The following is a 26,476-nucleotide window of genomic DNA, read 5'->3' as shown; positions in this document are numbered from 1 at the left end:
GAATATACATAATCAAATTCAGACAAAAGTGTAGACGATCTCTTTCACCAACTGGTCACAATATAAAGTAAAAATTTCAGAAAAGACACACAGATGCACTCACTCCTACTTACATTCCTGGTTGGAAATATCAGTGGAGGAGTGGCTAAGTGATGTCAATATGTGCGCGTGCGTCACCATAACATCTCATTCCATGGCAACAGGCACAACAGCATCAAAAATAAGAAATAAAAGAATGGTGGGTATTGTACCAGACAGTGCCGTCATCGCTTGAAGTAAGGATCAAACACACAGATACACAATTCACTCTTTATGACAAATCCTTCCATTCTGTTTCAACTTTGTAGTTATTTGTATCATCTTGCCAACATAATGCTGCAGTTAGGGGTGTCACAACACCAGAACTTTAGGAGTCTTAACCACAATAACACCTTTGATGCCAAGGTAAAAAAAAAATAAAAAAAAAATAGAAATAATAGGTTAATTAAGAACAAAGGTCAAATGTTTAGATAAAAATATTTTCTTTTTCTTTTAGCCTAAGCTTTAACAGAATATTCACCCATTGTACTTCTTAAATACATACAATGAAGTTAAGATCCACAGACGTATACTAAAAAATATCTTTGATAAAGATCAATTTAATGCAGTTAATGAAACTAGTGCTAATTGATTTGCAGTTGCTCTATGCATTAATCTAATCAATAATGACCATATTATTGATTTCTGGAGAAGCCACAACAAATGTTTTATTATAGCATCGTATCACAAATTATTAGACCAGAAAACATCAATATGACAAACAGCTTCTGTGGCCAGCCCTAATGAGAGCATCCACAAGAAGAAGACGACAACTAGGTCAGTAAGACATTTCATGTAATGAAGGCGTTAGTGACTTCTTTTTAGGACATCATGACTTCGACACCATGCAAAACTTAAATGAGGCAGTTTCATCTTGTCATGTCTAATGCTGCTCTGACTTTAGTTTTTTTGTTTTATTTTTTATTTATTTCATCAGCTTTCATTTTTCTTAACATGAGGTCACAGTTAGCCGTCCCTGATTCCGCTGTAGGTGCCAGCAAGGTGCTATAATGCGCTGGTTCATGACGCATTCGAACACATGAAGAAGAAAAAAAAAAAAAAAAAAAAAATAAATATATATATATATATATATATATATATATATAAAAATAAAGGAGACAAGAGGCGTGTGCATGTATCCTGGGTAAAGGTTTTTCTGTTCATTTCAACTGTGACAAGCTAAACTAAACGGACAGTAAAATGTAAGCTGAAATGACATATCTCACCTGTTCCCAGGTATCCTCTGAACCGATCTTCCAAGCGATTAACAAATGCACCACAAATGTCTATCCCCAACAGCGCCACCTATGAAACACAACACAAAATGAACTGAGATCATAATTAAGAGTAACTCCTGTGAAAAAAAGCTGAACAGTTACAGTCCTTACACTTGCACAGAAAATAAATCTTAACTGAATATTCATCATTTACAGAAGCAAATTTCCCCTTAAACATTTACATAACTGAACAGTTTGCAAACTACATTTCCACACTGGTGTTTTTTTATGTTATATTTCATGTGGCTAGTTATGTGCCCTCTGGTGATGTCAGAGTGATGTGGAGGTGTTGCTGTTGCCCCTTTCAGATCACTTGCTGTTTGTGCTGCAGTTCATGTGAAAATTACTCTCAAGCAACAACAAATACAAACAAACAAAAAACCTGAAATCACTGTTTTTAGGATTAAATGCTATCTCCTTTATCATACTTTGGGGGTTTTAGTTTAATTTGTATACTGTAAATGACTGAAATGTTACATTACTTTCCATCTAGTACTACTTATGTCAAGTTTTTAAAAAAGAAAAAACCAAACAGAAAGTATAGACTTTTTTGTTGTTATTCAAAAGCAGACACTATAATTTAGGGCAATTAAAAACATCTGAACATGAAATTAAAAAGTAAAAAAAAAGAAAAAAGAAAAAGTAAGTGCCACACATTCACATCATCACGTTAGTTCAACTTTTAGTTGATCTCGTTTCCCCATCACATTGATGATCTCAATTTGAAAAGAATTTTCAGCTTGTAATATGGCTCATGTGGGGAACGTAGACTAAATTTTATGCTGTTTTCCCTCTGTGTTTCTTATTAGGATCAGATCCCATACTGTGCTATGCTTCTGGAATGCTTGTCTTGGCAGCACCCTGGAAGAACTGCACAGTCCAAAATGAAAATCCATTTAAGCACCATTCTACGCTGTCTCGCACTGACAGGGAAGGCAGACTGCAGTTTTCCCTATGTTAGGAAAAGCATCATCAGGTGTCTACAGAAACCAGAAGGAGAGAAAAGGGAGTCGAGGAAAAATACAAATAAAGGGGGTTGAGTAAGATTATGAGAATTCACCTGGAGAAGAAACATGAGCCTGGAGTAAATATAATGATGCCGTCGCACTGACCTAATTTGGAGGGAGGAGGGGAGGAAGGAAAAAAAAAAAAAAACAGCTGGGAAGAGAAGACAGAGGAGAAAAAAGCCTACAAGCATCCCTTCCCACATTCTAACACAGTACTAAAACGAGCTTTGCACCAACAACCATATGGCTTCTCCACGTGAAGTGCGACAGCAAGAGGCGTGTTCACATTACTGCGGTCTTGCGCTCTTGCTATGATTTCTGAAGCCTTAATACCTTTTTCCACACGTTTGATGTTCTTCAAGTCAATGCCCTACAGACAATGTCTGCATGCAAAAAGTCAGTCAAATGCATGCCAAAGTTCAACAAATCTGAACTTTTGATGTGGCACAACCCCTCTGTTGCCATTGTTACCTCACGCAAGACTGTCACAGCGGACAGCATGCATTAAAATGCAGCAGACATGTGCAAAGTATGTTTTCCACCATTATGTGAACACATGTTTACAGAAAAAAAAGCTTAGTCACAAAAATCTTCTACAACAATTAAGATATATGGTATTGCTAACTGAAATTAAAAATGTAAATTGAATAGCTCGACTCACCTTCAGTAGAACTCCAAATAAAGCAAATGGTGGTCACACCAGATACTAACTGGTTTTGTGACTTCTCCAATAACAAACAAAACTGAACATTTTAGAGTGGCCTTTTATAGTGGCCAGCCTAAGGCACACCTGTGCAATAATAATGCTGTCTAATCAGCATCTTGATATGCCACACCTGTGAGGTGGGATAGAATATCTTGGCAAAGGAGAAAATGGTAAATGGACTGCATTTATATAGCGCTTTTCCATCTGCATCAGACGCTCAAAGCGCTTTACAATTATGCCTCACATTCACCCCGATGTCAGGGTGCTGCCATATAAGGCGTTCACTACACACCGGGAGCAATAGGGGATTAAAGACCTTGCCCAAGGGCCCTTAGTGATTTTCCAGTCAAGCGGGGATTTGTACCGAGGATCTTCTGGTCTCAAGCCCATCACCTCCCCCAATTATTACTGAAAATCTGTGGTGTGATTTTAAGCAGGCTGTCCATGCTCAGAAACCAACAAGCCTAACTGAACTGGAGATGTTTTGTAAAGAAGAAGGGTCCAAAATACCTTCAACCAGAATTCAGACTCTCATTGGAAGATATAGGAAGTGTTTAGAAGCTGTTATTTCTGCAAAAGGAGGATCTACTAAATACTGATGTATTTTTTCTGTTGGGGTGCCCACATTTATGCACCTGCTTAATTTTGTTTAAAGAATTATTGCACATTTTCTGTAAATCCTATAAACTTCATTCCACTTCTCAAATATCACTGTGTTTGTCTGCTATATAATATATTTAACTGAAATTGCTGATCCAAACAACCAATGATTTGTAAAGGAAAACCATCAGGGGTGCCCAAACTTTTACATACAACTGTACATACACACTAATGGATGAATGAGGTTTACTTTAGGAAAAGAAAATGGTCAGTCCAAAATGAATGGTCCTTTGTGAATACTCAGGTTAAGAAACAGGACTTTTAAGGGGTGAGCAGAGAGGGAAAAAAAGCATGGTCTTAAACAGTGTTGTGTTTGCAGTATGTCTTGCTTCAGGCATGAGAAGGTGACAATAAGAGTACAAAAACGTCAGAGAAATATGTTTAGATATGAAGATTGAGCAAACACAGAAATACTGCACAATTGTTTTAAAATCTCCATCACAATGAGCAAAGGAACAGTAAATGATAGAAAAAATGTTATTCATAATAGAGATAACACAAAAGTCTATTTAAACACAGCCTGAGAGGTTTGTTGCATCACAAGGAATAAGTGGAAGACCATGCAAGCTCAATTCTCCACTCAAACTTCATTTATTAATATAAAATTACTTCATCTTTATAGTCACTATGAATTCAGTAACCACAAGACAAACTATTTCTCTTGTGTCACACTTGGTGAACTACTGGGGTCTCCGTTGTCATATTTTGCGCTTCATAATGTGCCACACATTTTCAATGGGCGACAGGTCTGGACTGCAGGCAGGCCCATCTAGTACCCGCACTCTTTTACTACGAAGCCACGCTGTGTGCAGAATGTGGCTTGGCATTGTCTTGCTGAAATAAGCAGGGACGTCCCTGAAAAAGATGTTGCTTGGATGGCAGCATGTGTTGCTCCAAAACCTGTATGTACCTTTCAGCATTGATGGTGCCACCACAGATGTGTAATCACCACTTTGTGAAGAACTGCGTGAAAAAAAATAGTCTAACAGTTTAAAAACAATGTTTCTCAATGTCTACAGTTACAGTCCATAATAGTCAGAAGATTTAGAGAATCTGGAGAACATTCTACACGTAAGCGGCAAGGCCGAAAACCAACACTGAATGCCCGTGGCCTTCGATCCATCAGGTGGCACTGCATTAAAAACTGACATCATTGTGTAAAGGATCTTACTGCGTGGGCTCAGGAACACTTCAGAAAACCATTGTCGGTTAACACAGTTCGTCGCTACATCTACAAGTGCAAGTTAAAACTCTACCATGTAAAGCTAAAGCCATACTCACCATACTCCAGAAACGCTGCCACCTTCTCTGGGCCTGAACTCATTTGAAATGGACAGACGCAAAGTGGAAAAGTGTGCTGTGGTCTGATGAGTCCACATTTCAAATTGTTTTTGGAAATCATGGACGTCGTGTCCTCCGGACAAAAGAGGAAAAAGACCATCCAGATTGTTACCAGCGCAAAGTTCAAAAGCCAGCATCTGTGATGGTATGGGGGTGAATTAGTGCCCATGGCACGGGCAACTTACACATGTGTGATGGCACCATCAATGCTGAAAGGTACATCCAGGTTTTGGAGCAACATGCTGCCATCCAAGCAACATCTTTTTCAGGGACGTCCCAGCTTAGTTCAGCAAGACAATGCCAAGCCACATTCTGCACGTGTTACAACAGCGTGGCTTCATCGTAAAAGCGTGTGCATACTAGACTGGCCTGCCTGCAGCCTAGACCTATGGCCCATTGAAAATGTGAGGCGCATTATGAAGCGCAAAATACAACAGAGACCCCGGACTGTTGAACAACTGAAGTCATACATCAAGCAAGAATGGTAAAAAATTCCACCTACAAAGCTTCAACAATTAGTGTCCTCAGTTCCCAAATGCTTATTGAGTGCTATTAGAAGGAAAAGTGATGTAACACAGTGGTAAACATACTACTGTCCAAGCTTTTTTCAAACGTGTTGCAGTCATCTATTTCAAAATGAGCAAATATTTGCACAAAATAAAATTTATCAGTTTGAACATTAAATATTTTGTCTTTCTGGTGTATTCAATTGAATATAGGTTGAAGACGATTTGCAAATCATTGTATTCTGTTTTTATTTACATTTTACACAACGTCCCAACTTCATTGGAATTGGGGTTGTATTAGGACTTAAAAAAGATTAAGTTTAACCTTCTTAAATATGGCTCAGTGTGTCTGTTATACCTGCTACTTCAAAATGCTTTGAAAGCTTTCTTTTGGAAGCGAATACGTTGTCTCAGTATAATGCTGCACACTTTCCCAGGTCAGTGATTAGTACACTCTTTCATCACAGTCTAAAGTATGGGTACTTTGCTAGCACATCATATGGAGACAGTGATTCAAAACAAATGTGGATTAATACGCATTGGTTTTTAGGTTACTAGTTTGAAGAAAAAAAAAAAAAACAACATAAACAACTTCCAATTATTTTCCCAAACTTTCCGGATGGACTGATGCAGGTAGGTTAAGGGCTGGTCCAATGTGACACTGAGACCAGTTGGGTTCAGTCCATTCAGCTACAATGCCATCAGCTGGCATCCTTTTAACACAATGTTAGACGATAGCTTGCAAGAACCACAGGGGGCTATAATTGTCAAAAATTGAAAAGACTGTTGTGTTGGAGCAGTGCTTTACATTATGTTAACATTGCAGATGTCCCCATAATGGCAGACTTCCGGGTTTGCCAGTTTATAGAGTAAACAATCTATACAACCCCTGGCAAAAATTATGGAATCACCGGCCTCGGAGGATGTTCATTCAGTTGTTTAATTTTGTAGGAAAAAAAAGCAGATCACAGACATGACACAAAACTAAAGTAATTTCAAATGGCAACTTTCTGGCTTTAAGAAACACTATAATAAATTAGGAAAAATAATTGTGGCAGTCAGTAACGGTCACTTTTTTTAGACCAAGCAGCAACAAACAACATGGGAAGGTTGTTAAAGGCAAACATACTGGTAGACCAAGGAAGACATCAAAGCGACAAGACAGAAAACTTAAAGCAATATGTCTCAAAAATCGAAAATGCACAACAAAACAAATGAAGAACGAATGGGAGGAAACTGGAGTCAACGTCTGTGACTGAACTGTAAGAAACCGCCTAAAGGAAATATGATTTACATACAGAAAAGCTAAACGAAAGCCATTATTAACACCTAAACAGGAAAAAACAAGGTTACAATGGCCTAAGGAAACGCAATCGTGGACTGTGGATGACTGGATGAAAGTCATATTCAGTGATGAATCTCGAATCTGCATAGGGCAAGGTGATGATGCTGGAACTTTTGTTTGGTGCCGTTCCAATGAGATTTATAAAGATGACTGCCTGAAGAGAACATGTAATTTTCCACAGTCATTGATGATATGGGGCTACATGTCAGGTAAAGGCACTGGGGAGATGGCTGTCATTACATCATCAATAAATGCACAAGTTTACGTTGATATTTTGGATACTTTTCTTATCCTATCAATTGAAAGGATGTTTGGGGATGATGAAATCATTTTTCAAGATGATAATGCATCTTGCCATAGAGCAAAAACTGTGAAAACATTCCTTGCAAAAAGACACATAGGGTCAATGTCATGGCCTGCAAACAGTCCAGATCTTAATCCAATTGAAAATCTTTGGTGGAAGTTGAGGAAAATGGCCCATGACAAGGCTCCAACCTGCAAAGCTGATCTGGCAACAGCAATCAGAGAAAGTTGGAGCCAGATTGATGACGAGTACTGTTTGTCACTCATTAAGTCCATGCCTCAGAGACTGCAAGCTGTTATAAAAGCCAGAGGTGGTACAACAAAGTACTAGTGATGTGTTGGAGCGTTTTTTTGTTTTTCATGATTCCATAATTTTTTCCTCAGAATTGAGTGAGTCCATATTTTTTTTTTCCCTCTGCTTGGTCTAAAAAAAGTAACTGTTACTGACTGCCACAATTTTTTTTTCCTGATTTCTTATAGTGTTTCTTAAAGCCAGAAAGTTGCCATTTGAAATGACTTTAGTTTTGTGTCATGTCTGTGATCTGCTTTTTTTCTACAAAATTAAACATCCTCCAAGGCCGGTGATTCCATAATTTTTGCCAGGGGTTGTAGTATGTTGCTCTGAGTGTATCATCTCAAAATGTCTTATGACATTCCATCTGGCTGTGCTGGCCATAAAAGCAGCATTCAATATTAATACCTGCCGTTTGTGTCTCACGTGAGCAATGAACACTCTGATGTTGAGCCTTGAGTGCAGAAGAATCAAATCCTCAGTTCATCAAAAGAGGAACAAAAAGGAGGATAAAGCCAGATCATTAACAAAGAAGGACCGTATCAGACAAAATACAACTGAAAAAAGAAATGGAGAGGCAAGACCACTCAGTATTATAATATGGTTGCTAAAAGAGGGACTCAGCTCTATAAAATAAAAGTTATTTATGAGCTATAATTTGTGTATCACTGGGAGTGCTTCTAACCTTGACCCATTTAGCACTTCAGGCATCCATTTCCCCAAATGTGCTCCCTTCTCCTCTTCTGTGACACATCACATTTCCATCTGTCTGTGCTGATGCAGCACTTTGCTCAAAGACGACCCCTCCCCCGTTTTGTTCTTTTATATTAACTCAAATACCAATAAGTGACAGCCAACTCTATTACATTTTAACCTCCAAAACTAATCTGACCTCAAGTTACTGTCAACACAACATACTAAACCTGAATGTAGCTAAAGCTAAAACTCTGAGAAAGACTTGGAAAAAAACAATACCTCACCTTTTCTTATCATATCAGCAGTAGGGTAACAATAATGGACATGTATTACCCATTTAAGATAACTTTAGTTTACTACTTCACTTTGGTTGTTCGATTCTAAGCACAATTACTCACAATCAACAAATCAGTGTTTTTTTTGTTGTTGTTGTTTTAACCAAGTGATGAAAACTTCAGGCCTGGTCCAGAATTGCAAACACTCCCATTTGGGGGAGATCCTGGAAAACAGACAATTTTGACGCAGATGGTAAATGCAGTAATGAAAGTAACGGGAGACTTCAATGCCACATAATTTCCAAACGTGGTTTTAATCGCTGCAACCCAAATGTCAGGTTTGACACAGTCATACGTTTGGTACTTTGCAATTTTTGCAAAACAATACTAAGCTTTAAAAAGGTCAGAAATTGCTATACTCGTACATCTGAATGCGTTTTATTTTTGTTTATTTTTTCCATCTTGCATACCTTGGGGCACATTACCATAGATAGACCCCCACTTAAACCTGGGAAAAACATGCAGGGTAATAAGTAAAAACATTTTGTTTAGACAGTTTACAACTGGAACACAATTTTTTTATGGAAAAACTAACAAGTGACTTGTTAATCATTTACCTCACAGTGAAAATTTGCATTTGAAAGACCAAGAAAGGACATTTTTGCTATTGGCCAAGGCAATAAGTAGACCGGTTTATCTTTAGCGCTCACCCCAAGTAGATATACCAGTCTTCTATCTGCCCCTGGCTAAAAAAAAAGTCCTTGTGCTCTTTAATGTGGTGCTTTTTTTTAAATTTTTGATTAAGCTTGCTGTATTGTAAATCATGACAGAGCTTCCTCTTCTCAGTACAACAGCTTTGCAAACACTGCAGGTTGCTGTCTTGCTTTATGGTGTTTCTAGTATAAAATATTTTCATACAGCGGACAGGTTGTGATGAAAAGTTGGTCGGTGACAGTACTCCTGGGGTGTTTTACAATCAGGGTACATGAGTGGATTCTAAAGATAATGACAAGGTAGAAATGACCAACAAAGTTGAGTTTGCCATACACAGATAACTACTACTGATCTATCAGTAGCAATGGTCACTTGGTTTGATATCCCCATTTGTTTACCAGCAGAACTCTAATTATACCAGTTTTTAACCAAAATACCTGTGTCATTTCCATGGTGTCTAATTTTGATGGACTGCCAGAACTATTATTTATTTAGTACCACCAGCAGCACCCTGACATCGGGGTGAATGTGAGGCATTATTGTAAAGCGCTTTGAGCGTCTGATGCAGATGGAAAAGCGCTATATAAATGCAGTCCATTTACCATTTAGTAGATAACCACTAAATGGACTAATTTCCCTATCAAAGCCTACTGTATAAGAATCTAACTTCCTGGATCATTGCCCAGTGGGGAAATTACTTGAAACAAGCATTCAAAAATAAAATGTCTCTTGTCTGTCAAAAATTTCCTCTCCGGAAATAGAGTGCATTTCAAACTCAAGCATCAGCATTATGTAATTTTTTTTTTTGTTTGAAAGAGGTGATCTCTATCTGTGATGCCACAAAAGGATGTGTGCGTAATTCACTCAAATGTCTTTAATACTGGGATGTAACTCACCGGTTGTCAATAACTGCCCTCTCTAGAAATGCTTATAGTCCAGCACTATTTGAGAATGCAGAAACACAATAGCAGTTGTATACTCAGAGTGCATACTTACCATCAACTGTTTTAGTAGATAGTATATTAAAGGATTATTAACCGAGCAAGAGGTCTGACCAAAGTGTTGACAGTATGGACCGAGCGAAGCGAGGTCTGTGCAAAAGACACAGACTTCTGATAACCCCGTACAGACCGAGAAAACAAGCGTAATAGTTTATTATAATATATATTTATACACACACTCAAACTTACAGTATTGCCTGAATATGCTGCTGACAGTGTTGGGCTCGCTCGCTTTCTTCACCTCCACTAGCATAACAGATAGTCCGATCATTAGCTAGTAAGTTTTCAATCTGTGTGTTTTATGGAGTACATTAATGTCCGACTTGATTTTTCTAACCATGTTTTTAGCTTTCTGGCTTGTAACGAAGATACGCATTGCAGACCGAATGTCATGGTAACCAGTCCAATATGGGAAAATATCCGGTTGGTAATCAGCCAATCAGAACGCGCGTAGCGTTGCAGCCATCTAATAAATGGGTAGATTGCACTACTCTTAGTCTGTATAATTTATGCAATTATCTTAAACCTGATTCACACAGCAAGATATTCCTGCCGTGTGTGGTGTGTTAAGACCGCTCTGATCTGCATGGAAGGACGTTGGGGCGCTCCGATCGCAAATCGGGGATGTTCAACATGCTGGATTGTCTTGGCCCGATATCGCAGCGTGTGGTGCCCTCTGACTACAAACTAGCACGCAGCCTGCTGAATGTGACATGCAGCCAATCAGAAAGTGAGGTGACGGACGTACGGAGCAGAAAATAAAATCAAAACAGCTGTTCTGACTTACCAGAAAGTCCGGTGGTCACGCCATCTCCACTCCTTTAAAGAACACCTTTCCTTTTGTTTTTTGTATCGTTTTTTTCCCCCTTTGTTTTAAATAGTTCACAAACTATCTCTATTTGTTTACTCTGAAGTCACGTTTAATCTTGAGAGATGTTGCGAGATTTCCTGTCTAATGTGGGAATGTTTGTGTGTGAAATCTCTTTTGTGTGTGGTGTGTTGATGTCACCATGTGGCTGAACACCAAACACTGTACGACCAAACCTGTTAGATCCATGATTTTTTTATTTTCATGTGTGTGGTCTCTCACGTTTTGGAAACCTACAGATAACTTTAAAATCCTGCCATGTGAACCAGGCATGAGTCAAAAAAAGTCCTATCCAGAAATTATAGCAGATCATATTTATGAGCTCATATATACAACTATCTGACAGGTCTGAAATTTTGGGCATTTAAGTTAGGGATGTCCCAATCAGGTTTTTTGGCCCTGATCCGATTCCAAGTCATCTGATTTTGAGTATCTGCCGATACCGAGTCCCGATCCGATACTTTAAAAAACTGAATGAACAATGAACAAATGCTAAATATATAATAATTTCATTTTAATCATCTTATTTTATTTATCACTTTAACAGTGCACTTCTCCTTGAGGTAGCTTGAACAATCAAGTAATAATCTACCAGACTTAAAAAATGTACAACTTTCCATGTTATTTTATTTGTCTAAAAATAAATGTCAAAGGTTCCTTTAAACAAGAAATTATCTAATCAGAAATAACAGGTGGTTTTAATTTATAGATGAAAGGTTTCTAAAGAACCATTTATTGATTTAGCTATTTTAATTACAAGTGTTCTAAACTTTTTTAAACAGTAATCAGAAATTTTGAGGTAACTAGCAACAACAAAAAACATTTACAAGGATTTTTCTTCAGACACGTGGTTTCTGCACTGATCTTTGGTTCAAATTGCCGCCTGACTGGAAAATCACTATGGGCTCTTGGGCAAGGTATTTAATCCCCTATTGCTCCCGGTGTGTAGTGAGCGCCTTGTATGGCAGCACCCTGACATCAGGGTGAATGTGAGGCATAACTGTAAAGCGCTTTGAGCGTCTGATGCAGATGGAAAAGTGCTATATAAATGCAGTCAGTGCACCATTTGTACAGATCAGTGGTTTCTGCCACTAGTCTTCTTTTGGCCCGACGCGTCGTTCCTATTGGACAGCGTGAAGTTACGTCACAGCTCAGAGCATCGAAAGTTCAAAAGTCAACTTGAAAAGTAAAAGAAAAAAAAAAAAAGTTACATTTGCGTCCTGACAGTCCTTAGTGTGCCCCTCTGATGCTTTATCAGTGTTCAACAAGTTCAGAGCAGTGCAGTGAACGTGAATGAAGACGGAAGCTCTTTAAGACACGCTCCTAAATGTGATGAGTGTGCACGTCGCTCGTGTGCACACCATCTCTCACTCTGTTTTGCAGACAAATGATCACAGGACAATTTGTTTTTTTCTTTTTGTTAATCAGATGACAGATCGTCGTCCTGAGGACTTGGTCAGCACCAGGTCCTGCTGCGCACGGAAGGATGACTGAGCAAGAGTTTCAGTGGGAAAGTGTCTATCATCCTCTTGTCATTCCATTGAGGCGTCAGGCTGAGAGTGTAAACACACAAACAGCACTTCTGCAAAAGAAACTTTGCGCTCGTAACTCCCCCCACCTCTGTCTGGCTGAACTTATGTTTTTTCTTTTGTTCAATTAAAAAAAAAAAAAAAAAAAAAAAAGATTAGGTTGAACTTTGACCTTGTCAGCCTGCTGACAAGCAGCAATGCGCGCTCCCGTTAGAAGCGTCACGTCAAAAGCCGAGCTTACGCGACGCTTCTGACGCCTCTAAAAAGCAACGCGTCTCACGCCTCTGACGCTTCCGACACGTGAAAGGCCCATTAATCTGCAATAATGAGCCTGAAATTGCGCTGATCAAAATAATAAGGATAAAATCTATATCGGATTCCTGATCGGGATGCAACGTCTGACTTCGATCAAGTCTGAAAACACGTGATCGGGCCCGATTTCCGATCACGTGATCGGATCGGGACATCCTAACTGCTGACTGGAGTAAGTACCCCAGTCCCTAATTTAAGTACCCCAGTCAGCAGTTAGATAAGAATGAATAACTTGACCAAAGTAACCACTTTGATTTTTTGGTGCCAGTGACACATACTTGTGTACCGACTGTGAAACAGCCCTCCTCAATGCTCGCCTGCTAGCTGGCTGCAAACTGCGGAAGAGACCTCCCGAACGGAGGCGTGTCTCATTACTTCGCATCTGATTGAGACATGCCTCCGTTCAGGAACCCTCCCGCACTCTGTAGCCAGCAAGCAAAGCAGCCAGCAGCACTTGTGGAGACATTTCAGGAGAAAACACACACACAGATGTGGTTCCTGGATCGGAAAATTCCACAGGTTATATCGGAAATTTCCGATCCATGAATTATGCTGGTATTGGAACCCGATAAAGATATTAGATCAGATCGGCCCATCCCTAGGTGCAACATCAGATTATGAAACTACTGACTACTCATATGAAAGTGATAGCTCAGCATTCATTCAGATCAGTGGACTTGTGAGCAGACACTTTGAAAAATTCAGGAATACGTCATTTTCAGGAGCTTCAGGACTTTCAACCACCTCGCAGATGAGCACCAGCATGGCACACACACTGCCCCATTCAGTGCTCCATACAAGGAAGAGACAAAACCCTTCACTCAACTCTCAATTTTTTGATAGTCTGCCGGATTTTGGATCCAGATGTGTGCGGAGTCTACTATCTGTACCAGAACAGGATGCTGTTTTAACCCGGTTGTGTGTACGAGTATCTGTTTTTACAGGCTACCTCAACACAGATGTATTAGACTTTTTCCAGTTACTGCATCACATTTTACAATATTTAGAACTTTAACATCTGACCCCTGTACAAACTAATGCTGACGTTTGTTACCATTCTAGTTGTTTTTACCCCATAATTCCATAACATTCAGTCATAGATAGTCCAAACTATACCTTTTTGGTATCGTTGTGATCAGACAAATAATGTGGTATAGCTTTCAATATGATTGAAACATATTTAAATTTTGACCCCTGTGTAATTCTTCAATTGACCCCTACCTGGCCGCCTACTGAAAATTGAAGTGGCTACTCAGTTTTTTCAAAAGAGTAATGTCTAAGAAGTATTTGTGCCAACTTTGGTGCTTCTTTTCAGATCTGAAGGATTCCTCTGTAAATATTCTGTTATCTGCTGCACTAATGGACAAAGCTGTGCCTCTAGCGGGGTCTGTTTTTAAACAGGCTGCGATCATGATGCTCGTCATGATCAAAGTGAAATAAACCCTGTCAGAAAAACTGAGAAAAATTAGTACTTTGTTTACGGCAGTCTCTGTAGCCATTTGTCCTGATTGCCGTATACTTACAGACTGTTTACAGAAATGCACACATTAATACAGGTATATCATCACATAACCTCTGAAGCCCCATTACAAAAAAAAAAAACAGTTTATCATCCCTTGCTGCAAGTTGAAATCGGCCCGCCTCTTTTTTTTTTGTCTAAATTTCATTGACAGTGTTACAGCTGGTGCAAGAACCAGTGTCATAACAGAACAGCTCCCCCTACAGATCAGCCCCCCTACCTTCACTGCGCATGCGTCATTTCCTAGCACTGCCATTTTTTTACTTATTTATTTTTTGTTGGTATATTGGAAGATATATCCATATTGTAAATTTCTTACTCCCCAATATTGGTAACATATCAGCACTAAAAAAAAAACAAAAAAAAAAACATATTGGTCAGGCTCTAATGCTAAAGATACACACAAAGTTATTCAAGTCCCACAGACCAAGTGAGCATCACCAAATTACTTAAGATACACAGCAGGCTATAGTAACATAAAATAATAGGACAGGGAAAGAGAAACGCGTGTTCATTTGTTATTTAGAAAGCACAGGGGTTTTTTTTGTTTTGTTTTAACTACTCACTCCTCTAAAGAACATAAAGCTGTGAACTACAGGCGGAAAAGAGAATCCATACCATTTTGGCTGGGAGTCTGGATCAGAGGGATAACTTGGCAATAATGTTTCATTCCAGCATGGCAAAGATATGTCGCACACATGATGTATGCAATGGGAGAAAAATGATGATGAGAGTGAAAGGAAAACAAGTGAATGAGAGAGAGGTGAACACAATGGGTCTTCTACCCCTCCCCCATCCACTGAAGTATGGACAATGGATATGGAGTCTGTTTCCTCACATAACTAGTAAGAGATGTGCTGTGCAGAAAAGCAAGATAATCTGAGCCATATGACTCAATGATGGTAGATAAAGTACTGATCGCTCTGATTAGCTTTGCATTGAAATATATTAGACTGTCATCTGCATATGCTCACACCAAGGCTCTTCATAAAATACATCACGAGCGTTACTCTTTCCAGTCTTCTCGTTCCTGGTTTATCAGACAAATAACCTTAAAGGATGACTGCAACGACGCCTCACCTTGAAATTGCTGGAGTTCACCCAGCCTGTTAGCTCATCGATGGTCTTATCCAGCCGGGGTTTGTCCAGCTCCACGTCGGGGGAGCGGCCCGGGTCGTTAATATATTCGACGAGGTCCTGTCCGACCTGCAACCGCCGTGTAACATCTTTCTGCAGTACTTGCTGGTAAAAATAGTCCATGTTGTCATGTTCTTCCATTAGGCACTCGGTGCCGTGTGGCCAGCCGCAGAGAGGTGACAGGAGTCGTAGAGGATGAAGCTTGAAACACCGGCGAAAACGTTACTGCAGTCCCGTGCCAGGGCAAACTGACTTAACGGTCTTACGTACTACTACTAATGGGTACCTGATCTTGAATACACAACGACTCATAACACGTATCTAACCATTCCTCTATCCAAATCAAAACTTTATAGTGCAATGACCTAGCTTGTTAGCTTCTGTTTACTATTTTGGCCAAGAAACGTACAACTTGGGAGAAAGTTCAGGGAAACGTAAAACGGACTGGATACCTGTGGCTTCCTTTGGTGGACCCGCATCAAAACAAGCTCAAGGCCGGTTATAAAGCAATCCGAACTAGCACCGAGCTAGTTAGCACCGTGACACAAACAAACGTAAACTAGCTCGGCTAGCTAGCATTAGCGACCCACAGGCCGGACGCCTGGTTGCACTCCTCGGCCTGGAGAGTCCATTCAGCGTTAAAGTTGCCCCAAACTTCAAAAAGTATTGTTCCACGTTAGTTCCTCGTTGATTAGTTTCTCTTCGACAAGGAACAACCGCCACCGCTGCCAAAGCCTCTGAGGGGCGGTGAAAGCTGACGTGCTATCCGGGCTACAGTTCACCAGGAGGCGCCACCGAACCACGATCAGGCCGGCGGGTCTTTGGGCACCGCACAGCTAGCGAGCACAATGCCTGATGTAAAGTATCACATTATCTGGCTGTAAAAGTTTTTTAAAAAATTTACATGATCGAGAAAACTGATATTTTAGTCGTTACTGGATGGTTGCCCGCATGTAATCCAATATCTATCACATATAACAACTTTGTGTGGGCGTGACTGCGATCATACACGGCTCTTTAGTGACATCTAGCGGTGGGTAGTGTAATTTGCAAACACAAACAAAATATGACGCTACACAAAGCACATTTACCGTTAGTCACTTTTATTTATTTTTCTTAAACATAAAACTGTCAAAAACAGCTGTTAAAGAGAGGACATTAGTATCACAGCCAGTCAAATCAGCTATGTATGTCAACATGAGTCTGATTCTTACATCATTCTATCTGATATCCTTCGTTTCAGTCCTATCAATCGTCCTGCACATCTCTGCAGTCTTTGAGCTCTTGCCAGCCTCTTTTCTTTTTAGCCTCAAAACTGAGCTAAACTTTATTTTGTGTTATGCTTGCGGTGCATCCCATGCTCAGAAACAGCATCACTCTGCACAGAAAACCAGATTACATGGGCATAGTTTTGATCTGCAGGAATATCTGTGTAAAATTAAATGATGATTAGTTCTGGTGCTTTCCTTACACTCAATGCATTGTCACCCCCATATATGAGAATTGCGTGGAAGCAACTTACTGGACTATATAATGCATTAGATTGCCAGATCTTCTCTGCCATTTGCAAATAACGTGTGGTTTGAATACTCGCCGAGTGGACTACTAATTTCCAAATAAGTTGTCAATTACGCTACAAAAGTACACTACATTAAGTTGATTGTCGAGACATTTTCATTCATATTCTTTCAGGTTTGAATAAATTTCATTTCATAGCAGAGTCACACACTAATTAATATCCAATATGCATGTATAGGCTGCACGATAGTAGGTTGACTGGACTCCTACTGATGTAAACAAACTTGTCTTTAGTGCTGATTGCCTAATCCAGGATGTAAACAAATACTTAAGTGTTCAAGTAGGAGCACAAGGCTACTGCCAGGATTGGATGAAGGCCCAAGAGATAACCTGACCATACGGTAAAGTGGAGAGGCCGCTCGTCCCAAGCAGCATACAAAACCAACACGATGCCATCACATGCTGAGCATCCGAATGACAGCGACAGTTCTTGAAAACTAGCAGATCTTCCTCTCTGGATAGACAGGCAGGACAATTACAATAAGCACTGAAAAAAGAAAACAAAAAAAGAGAAAATAAAAGGTTCTTTCGGCCAACCGCGATCTCAAGGAAGTAATTGTTTTTTCTTTTCTGTAGTAAAACATTCTCTGTACAAACAGAATCAAAATTTTAACAGTTTCTCAGATGCAAATATGTCAGGTCCTTCTTTTTTGTACATTTGTTTTTCCTCTTTTCCACGCTCAGTGTCAGAATTGGCCACGCCAAAGGGGGATATTCCAGAATTGTTGCATCCAGAAGATCTGCATTGGCCACAATCTGCCTCTGCTTTTCCTCCATGCTGCGTGTTTATTGGTTTAAAGCAGAATGATTCACAGGATGGTCACAGAGGTGATTGGTTGAGATGAGATTCCACAGACAGCAAACTGTCGTTTATCTTGATAGTATCATTGTTTTAATCCTATTTATTTATTTATTTATTTATTTATTTTTTAGTGTGAATACGAAGCATTTTACTTCAAACATCTAACTCCATCTCCACTCTTCGAACCTCATCTCCAGCTGTCTGGATGCAGTCTGTCAATCCCACAGGAGGGAAGACGGAGGTGTACGCAGCACAATGGAGTAGTGAACTTGGTGTTTTTTTTTTCTGTTTTGTTTTTGTCCATACAGTGGGGAAAAAAGCAAACGAGAGAGTTGATCCATCCATGTTCTTTACACCCACCCCTCTACTGCTGCAGTGTTGATTGGTTAGTGAAAGGACAGAGGAGGGGCAGGTTCAGCTGATCAGTGCTGATCAGTCCATGAATTGATCAGTGATCAGGAGCAGCGAGTGGGTCCAGCCCCACCTCCTCCCTTCAAGACCTTTCCCAGAACCCCACCCCTCTTTCCTTTTCAGAGCAGCAGGACCTGTAGACAGAGGTGGCCTCCTCTGGCCCTCCACTGTCAGAGGATGATGCAGCAGCGGCACAGACGCTGGCCACCTCCATGCACAGATGGTGGGGGTGTAACCGGGGCAAAGTAGGCGTGGACCTTGATCTCTGGAAGGTGGGCCTGTGAACAGAAGAGTGAGAATGCAAAGGGCATGACCATATGCTGAAGATCAAAAAATAAATACAAAAGACAGGCCAAAGGAGGGATCTCAAACTGGAGGCCCAGGGGCTACATAAGGTCCATGAACCATCATTTTACAGCTCGCAACATCCCGCTTCATTAAACATACAGTGTGTATGGTTGAGTGTCACTTCATGGTAAACCTGCAGATTGCGCCGTCACCACTCACAATTGTTTCAAAAAGTGCAGTTTTCAAACTTGTGAGCTTGCACTAGCAACCAGTAGAGGGCGTATACAGGAGCAATTCTTCTTTTTTCTTCAGTCTTCTGGCGCCGTCCTCCCAGATGTGGAGGGGAAAAATTATAAAATATACGAGGTATCTTATAAAACTAACCGGCAGTTTTATAAAAAAAACTATATGGATTTGAATGACATGCGATTACACCAATCATGCTTGAACCCTCGTGCGCATGCGTGAGTTTTTTCACGCGTCGGTGACGTCATTTCCCTGTGGGCAGGCTTTGAGTGAGCACTGGTCCAGCCCTCTCGGCTGAATTCCTTTGTTTGAGACGCTGCTGGAGACGGCGCGTGTTGCTTTATCAAACTTTTTTCAGGACCTGTGAGGGATATCCGAGTGGACACTATTCGAGAAATTCAGCTGGTTTTCGGTGAAAAGTTTAACGGCTGATGAGAGATTATGGGGTGTTTCTGTCGCTTTAAGGACTTCCCACGGAGCGGGACGTCGCGCAGCGCTCCCAGGCGACGTCGTCTGGCTGTTTCGAGCAGAAATCATCCTAATTTAAGGCTCTGTTCACCCAGGACATCGTCAGAGAACAGAGAAGATTCAGAAGAGGCCAGCATGAGGAGTTTATGCGGACATTCCACTGTTAAAGGTCATTTTGTAATGAAAGAACGTGCGCGCAAATTTGCTGAGTCGTTTCCGTGATGACGACGCAAATCTGTGTGCGCCGCGACAGGAAAAACACCTCTGTGTTAAACCATTTGTAAAATTCAGGCGGCTTTTGATGGCTTTCAACAAGTGAATAACTGAGAAAGTGTTTAACAGTTGGGCATGTTCCAACTTGCCCGTTAAGTTTTCCAACTGAGGTGTTTTTCCTGTCGCGACCCCCCGCGGTCGGGTCTGGCTCGACATGCGAATCTGCCTGCACGTTCTTTCATTACAAAATCTCCTTTAACAGTGGAATGTGCGCATAAACTCCTTATGCCGACTTCTTCTGAAACTTCTCTGTTCTCTGACGACTTACTGGGTGAACAGAGCCTGAAATGTGGAAGTTTTCAACTTAAAACAGCGAGATGACGCTGCCTCAGAGCGCAGATCGCCGTCAGGCACCGTGGGCCGTCCTTAAAGCGACACTACCAGACCAAAATCTCTCATCAGCCGTTAAAATTTTCAACGAAAACCAGCTGAATTTATCGAATGGTGTCCACTCAGTTGTGCCTTACAGTTTTGAAAAAAATTTAATCAAACAAAGCAGCAGTCTCTGAGCCATTCCTAAACAATGAAAAAAAAATCGACGAGAGGGTGGGCCACTCCTCACTCAAAGACTGCCCACAGGCGAATGACATAACTGACAGGCGTGAAAAAAACTCTCGCATGCCCATGAGGGTTCAAGCATGTCTGATGTAATCACACGTGATTCAAATCCATATGGTTTTTGAAAAAAAAAAATAATAAGGTCGGATACTTTTCTAATAGACCTCGTATATATTTTTAAGAAGTATTATCACTGTCAGTTTACAAGTGCCTACATGTAATCTGAATTATTAAAACAACATTTCCACCAAGTGACTCTCATTCAACAGTGCATTTCCACCGACAGAAGCACAGAACGTATCATTTCTCTTCTTGGACGCTCATTCATCAGCCCCTTGAAGTGCAGTGAAATGACCAATTGTGTATGTTGCTAAGGAAAATAATAAATATTTGGCCAATCAGCATCGCCAAATTTAATATCTTGTGGACAACAGAATTGTGTATGTTGCTAAGGAAGTTAATAAATATTTGGCCAATCAGCATCGCCAAATTTAATGGCTTGGGTCGCCCATGGATTTATCAAAGTGCTGCTGTTTTTGGCGGAAACAGAAACCCCACCGACGTCTGGGTTATATTTATTTTTTTGTCTCTGTGTGTTTTGCTGGAGTAAGTTGAAGAACTTTGGGACTTTACAATGCTGATTTGCCTTTGGATCACACTTCAGCTCAGGTGAGCTGACAAGCTGTTAGGATTTATTCCCTAATGTTGCTCCTGGTGTGGAAATGAGGATGAAAATTTGAGATAAAACGAATGAGTGATGTTTGTTTGTTTTAGGGGGTCAAAGCTGTGATCTTTATTGGTACAGCGGACCAGTTAGGGGAGACCAGGGCTGTTTGTAACAGTGTTCAAAGCTGCAGCCATGGTGGCATTTTGGTCATAAAATATTGGAGTAGTTCCAACTTGATTTCAGTTTACAAGTAATGAGGATCAGCCCACAGAAGTGAAATATTCTTTGGAGTATTCCACGATCTAAAACAAATGATTTGCTCAGTTTTTTAAACTTAAAATAGCAATTTGCATGTTGTTTTTTTTTGTTTTGTTTTTTTTAAAGAAATTCTAACTCAGCCACTGTTGAGTTCACACAAGACACTTAAGCCTGGGTCCCACCGAATAATGAAGGATGAATAATGAGCCACGCAGCATGTTTTCTTTGCTACAAGAGGGTTTCTTCAACTATCGTGGGAGAATAGTGGCTCTGAGTGGCTCTTAAGCCCCTCTCACACCGGGCCCACTTCGAGTTGCATCGTGCGGCGTCATGACGAGACCACATGGAAGCAACTCAGTGACAAGACAATGTAGCTCAACGCCACAACAGTGCAAGGGACGTAAAGGACGTAGCAAATCGGACGCCAAAAATGAAACATTTAATTTTTTTTTTGCTTCCTGTGCTCAACACAGAAATGAAGTGATTTCAACACAAGTCAGGGCAAAGTGGCTGTACTCAATGTGACTGGAAGCCACACCCTCACAATACATTATCTGACGCCAATTTATGATTCCTGTTGTGTTCCATTGTTCCCGAAGTATAAATCACGCAGGATTGTTTTTATACCATGTACACAGTAAACCTGCACACTCAAAAAGAGCACAGAAAAAAATGCTAGTTGCAGCTGCAGCTACTCGCTCTTAAATTCTCTCATAACTGTGTTCAAATAAAGTCCATAAAAGTCCTGCTCACAGACTGATTGCCAGAGACAGGACATGTCCACATCCAGTATAAAGTCCGGACATCTCCAGTCCACTCACGGATGATTCGTTCGTGCGTGCACATGTGAATAATTAAAAGAAAAAAAAAAACTGGTTGGCTGCGCTCCTCGCTCTCCCCTCAAACTCTCTCATCACTGTGTTAAATAAAGGACAAAAAAAGGACAAGTCCTGCTCACAGACTGAATCCCAGAGACAGGACATGTTCACATCAAGTACAACTCCAGACATCTCCACATTTACTCACGGACAGTTCGTTCACGCGTGCGCACGCAGCTCGCAGTCAAAAGAAGAAAGACAAACTGTAACAGAACTCAGAGTGCAGACCTGCAGCCCTGCACCAGAACAAATATAAACTAGAAGAGGAATCAGGGTCCACAGTCTGGCTGCAGCCGAACTCTGCACTCGAGGCTCTAATGACAGGTCAGTTGTGGCTCACTAAAGGCTGCTACGTGGCACATGTAGGGTACAGAGAGGCACATAGAGGCACCTTCATAGCGGATACGTGATAGATGAAAATGTGGGTCATTCTTCGAATAATCCCTGACACACCCATGCGTGGCTCATTATTCATGGCTTATTATTCGATGGGACCCAGGCTTTATAGTCAGACTAACTCAAGTTTAGCAAAGCATTTAATTAAGTGGTTTTCAATACTTAATTTGCTCTGTCCTCTACACTTAATTAATTTTAACCAATTCAATTTAAAGGTTTTGGTGTTATTAGTTAGCCAAATTATTTAAGTTATTTTAGCTTCTTTATTTTGCCTCCATTCCACTTAGTAATGTTCATGCAAATTATTACCTTAATTTTCTCTCTCTCACTCACACTCACACTCACACACACACACACACACACACACACACACACACAAAACCTCTATTTCAACTGTTCCAACTGTTCACTTGAATGCTTGTACTGGACTAGGCAGGGAAATCTACTGGCACACCGGCCAAGAGTTTTTTTTTTTTCCCCACCAGCCGCCACTGCTTCCAGCCACACTGCAAAAATGCTAAATATGGAGTACGTCCATTTTGGCCTACTGTATAACCACTGCAGTGCAACATGGCGGCGTCCATGAGGGGACCCGCTCTCACGTGGACAAGGCTAATTCTAATCAAATAAAAACACTGATTTATTGTTACAGGCAGTTATACAGTAATCAATCAATCAATTTTTTTTTTTTATATAGCGCCAAATCACAACAAACAGTTGCCCCAAGGCGCCTTATATTGTAAGGCAAGGCCATACAATAATTATGTAAAACCCCAACGGTCAAAATGACCCCCTGTGAGCAAGCACTTGGCTACAGTGGGAAGGAAAAACTCCCTTTTAACAGGAAGAAACCTCCAGCAGAACCAGGCTCAGGGAGGGGCAGTCTTCTGCTGGGACTGGCTGGGGCTAAGGGAGAGAACCAGGAAAAAGACATGCTGTGGAGGGGAGCAGAGATCGATCACTAATGATTAAATGCAGAGTGGTGCATACAGAGCAAAAAGAGAAAGAAACAGTGCATCATGGGAACCCCCCAGCAGTCTACGTCTATAGCAGCATAACTAAGGGATGGTTCAGGGTCACCTGATCCAGCCCTAACTATAAGCTTTAGCAAAAAGGAAAGTTTTAAGCCTAATCTTAAAAGTAGAGAGGGTGTCTGTCTCCCTGATCTGAATTGGGAGCTGGTTCCACAGGAGAGGAGCCTGAAAGCTGAAGGCTCTGCCTCCCATTCTACTCTTACAAACCCTAGGAACTACAAGTAAGCCTGCAGTCTGAGAGCGAAGCACTCTATTGGGGTGATATGGTACTACGAGGTCCCTAAGATAAGATGTGTTCATAACTGTAATGAACACAGTTATGAGTTCTATATTCCATTTATCACAAATAAACACCCCTAAATCATACACACGTTAGCTTTCAATATGTACAGGCTGCAACATAACTTTTCTTCTGCAGAAAAGGTGTGAAAGCATCCAACATAAATCTTTATCTGCTTAGCCCAATTCTGAGATGCGTTTCTTCACTCGTTACAGCAAAGCAATAATTGACGTGGCAACAGCTAGGCGTAGCTTTCATTTATATTTCAGGTCAAAAACTGAGTAGGCATTTTACTTTTTTTTTTTTCTGGTCAGCCAATCAGACAGCAGAAAAACTGAACAAGCGTAAGAGCAACAATAGGAGGGACTTCATTAGTAAACAGGATTAGAAAGTGGCACGAGTTTGAAAAAATAAGTTATGTTTGGATTATACGCAAGACAAATAGGTTTGGAATGCAACTTAACAGAAACTGCAAGGCAGGTTATTTTTATTTTTCCTTAAGATGAAGTATATAAATTTTTATAGACAAGCAAACAAAGGTTCAAGAAAGTGACACGCTTCCAATCCCCTAAAAGTTGGAACAACAATCATTCTGGATCATTAACAATGAGCACTAACCCGGATACGTTTGATTCCAGCCCTGGTGACTTGCTGACAGTCGTAGAGCTCAATGCGTTCCAGACGATGGCAGCTCTTCAGGTGTTCCAAAGTGACGTCAGTGATCAGGGGGCAGTTGTCCAATTCCACCACTGTGAGGCGCTCTTGGCCACAGGTACTGCTGCTCAAAGCTCTAATACCGTCATCTGTAATCAGCTCGCAGTGGGACAGGGACTGACCAGGCACAGCAGGTAGAGAACACGCACAGGTAAAGCGATTAGTGATATGTAATAAAACAGACAGAGCAGAGACAGACATGTGCAAATGTTTACCAGGGCTTGCAAACGCGGGCAGTGGATCGACAGCTGACCCAGAGTGTTATCTGTCACCTGAGGAGAGGACAAGATCAGTTCTCATAATGCGAGCTCAATTTATTGAAGGCATGCGCTGCATTTTTCTTTGAAATCTAAAATTTTCCCTGTCTTTCTACTCTGAAAAATGATTTAAGTCTCAAATACTATGGAAAAATACTGCACTATGCCCAGCACATAGGTACACTTGACTCATGAGGAAACCACAGACTCTTCTTACCAAAATACATTCTTCCAAGTCCATTTTTTCAAGCTCATGGCAATTCTGCAGGGAGAAATAAAGTTTTCAGTTCCACTGAAGAGTTACACAGAAGGGCACTACTGAGCCAACACACGGTTCACAAAACAAAACTCACCCTGGCCAACACAGTGAAGCCAGCATCTGTAACGTGGGAGCATCGTGCCGCCTCAAGGATCCTGATAACAAATGTTATGTAACAGTGTCATTTTAGTAAAAGTTGTGCAAATAAAAAAAAATAAAATAAAAGTAGACATACTTCCTGGAGATTATTCACATATTTATTCTGAGGACACAAAAGTGAATCGTTGATGTCAGAGTGAAAGATGACACCACAGGAGCATGTGCGTGTTTCTTACTTGAGTCGGGGACAGTTGAGTCCTAGTGCAGTGAGAGAGGCGTCAGTGATGTTACTGCAGCCAGACATGCAGAGGATCTGCAGCTTGTGGCAGCCCCGACAAAGACTGACCAAGCCTTCATCTGTTATTTGCTGTAGGCAGTACATACAAATTACCAAAAAAAAAAGCCACACCATGTGCATCATTTGCTATCTCTATATATACTCTCATCTACTGACACGATTATCTTACTGTGCAAGACTGCATATTGAGAGTGGTGAGTTCTGGGCAGTGTTTCTGAAGGTGTTTCAATGCTCCGTCATCCAGCTGAGACAAGAAGAAGAAATCCAAAGCAGTGTCACTAAAAATCAACAGTGCATATATATGACAAATTAATCAGCATTGTGTATCTGCTAGAAACATGCAAACAACAGTTTAACATGGGATAAATGTATTAATTTAGAAAAAAAAGCCGTAATAAATATTTATTCCAACATGCTGCAGTATTTTTTGAACTATGTCAACCTGTATTATTTCACATAAATTTTACAGAACACATACATACACACACACACATATATATATATATATACACACACACACATATATATATATATATATATATATATATATATATATATATATATATATATATATATATATATATATATATATATATATATATATATATATATATATATATATATATATATATATATATATATATATATATATATTTTTTTTTTTTTTTTTTTTTCCCCCCCAATCACAGTTATAATAAAAGTAGTGTTTGATGTGCCCTCCAACCCCCTTTTTTACTGGCATGTCAGCATAAAATCAGTTCCAACAAAAGTGTACGTGTGAGCTATATTTTCTATTCTATAATAATAATAATAATTTCTTTGTAAGTGTAATGGCCAGTACCACACAAACACAGTTCCGAATGATCATCCAAATGGTTACAAATGGTCCTGCGACTTATACTCTGGTGCGACTTATATACAGAAAATTAAAATGTAAATAGAAATCAATTTGCATATCGATTATCATTAAAGTTGAAATTATCACACATTTCATTTATTTCTGAATATTTATCAAGTTTCTATATTTTTTAATGTTTTTATGATGGATTAAATGTACCTAAAACATTTGCGCAGTACTCTATATACTCACATGAAGACAGCAGAGAAAAAAATAGGCACAGATTAACCTCAAACCACTAACAAATA

At 40.2% G+C, this 26,476-nt stretch overlaps 2 protein-coding genes across 22 annotated transcripts in view; both read right to left on the bottom strand.

The window, feature by feature from the left end:
* Positions 1–16,505, bottom strand: part of clasp2 (cytoplasmic linker associated protein 2) — a 103,766-nt gene extending 87,261 nt beyond the window's left edge. For 9 of the 21 annotated variants that reach the window (XM_034161057.1, XM_034161058.1, XM_034161059.1 and 6 more), the window contains exons 1-2: positions 15,510–16,504; positions 1,305–1,383 (exon numbers count right to left, since the gene is read on the bottom strand). In XM_034161057.1, the coding sequence (XP_034016948.1) occupies positions 1,305–1,383; positions 15,510–15,707 (277 nt within the window). In that variant the 5' untranslated portion in view covers positions 15,708–16,504. Of the gene's footprint in view, positions 1–1,304; positions 1,384–15,509 lie in introns of all 21 variants that reach the window. The other 12 variants (XM_034161051.1, XM_034161053.1, XM_034161055.1 and 9 more) reach the window with 4 other exon arrangements.
* A 1,218-nt stretch (positions 16,506–17,723) lies between these two features.
* Positions 17,724–26,476, bottom strand: part of fbxl2 (F-box and leucine-rich repeat protein 2) — a 41,634-nt gene continuing 32,881 nt past the window's right edge. Inside the window, exons 8-14 of the mRNA XM_034161078.1 lie at positions 25,500–25,574; positions 25,269–25,399; positions 25,028–25,088; positions 24,892–24,936; positions 24,633–24,689; positions 24,322–24,534; positions 17,724–18,635 (exon numbers count right to left, since the gene is read on the bottom strand). Of these exons, the coding sequence (XP_034016969.1) occupies positions 18,528–18,635; positions 24,322–24,534; positions 24,633–24,689; positions 24,892–24,936; positions 25,028–25,088; positions 25,269–25,399; positions 25,500–25,574 (690 nt within the window). The 3' untranslated portion in view covers positions 17,724–18,527. The remainder of the gene's footprint in view (positions 18,636–24,321; positions 24,535–24,632; positions 24,690–24,891; positions 24,937–25,027; positions 25,089–25,268; positions 25,400–25,499; positions 25,575–26,476) is intronic.

The sequence above is a fragment of the Thalassophryne amazonica genome, chromosome 20 (genome assembly GCF_902500255.1).
Source record: "Thalassophryne amazonica chromosome 20, fThaAma1.1, whole genome shotgun sequence".
NCBI lineage: Eukaryota > Metazoa > Chordata > Actinopteri > Batrachoidiformes > Batrachoididae > Thalassophryne > Thalassophryne amazonica.
The sequence above is the reverse complement of the archived record's forward strand: the minus strand, read 5'-3'. Positions and strand labels throughout refer to the sequence as shown.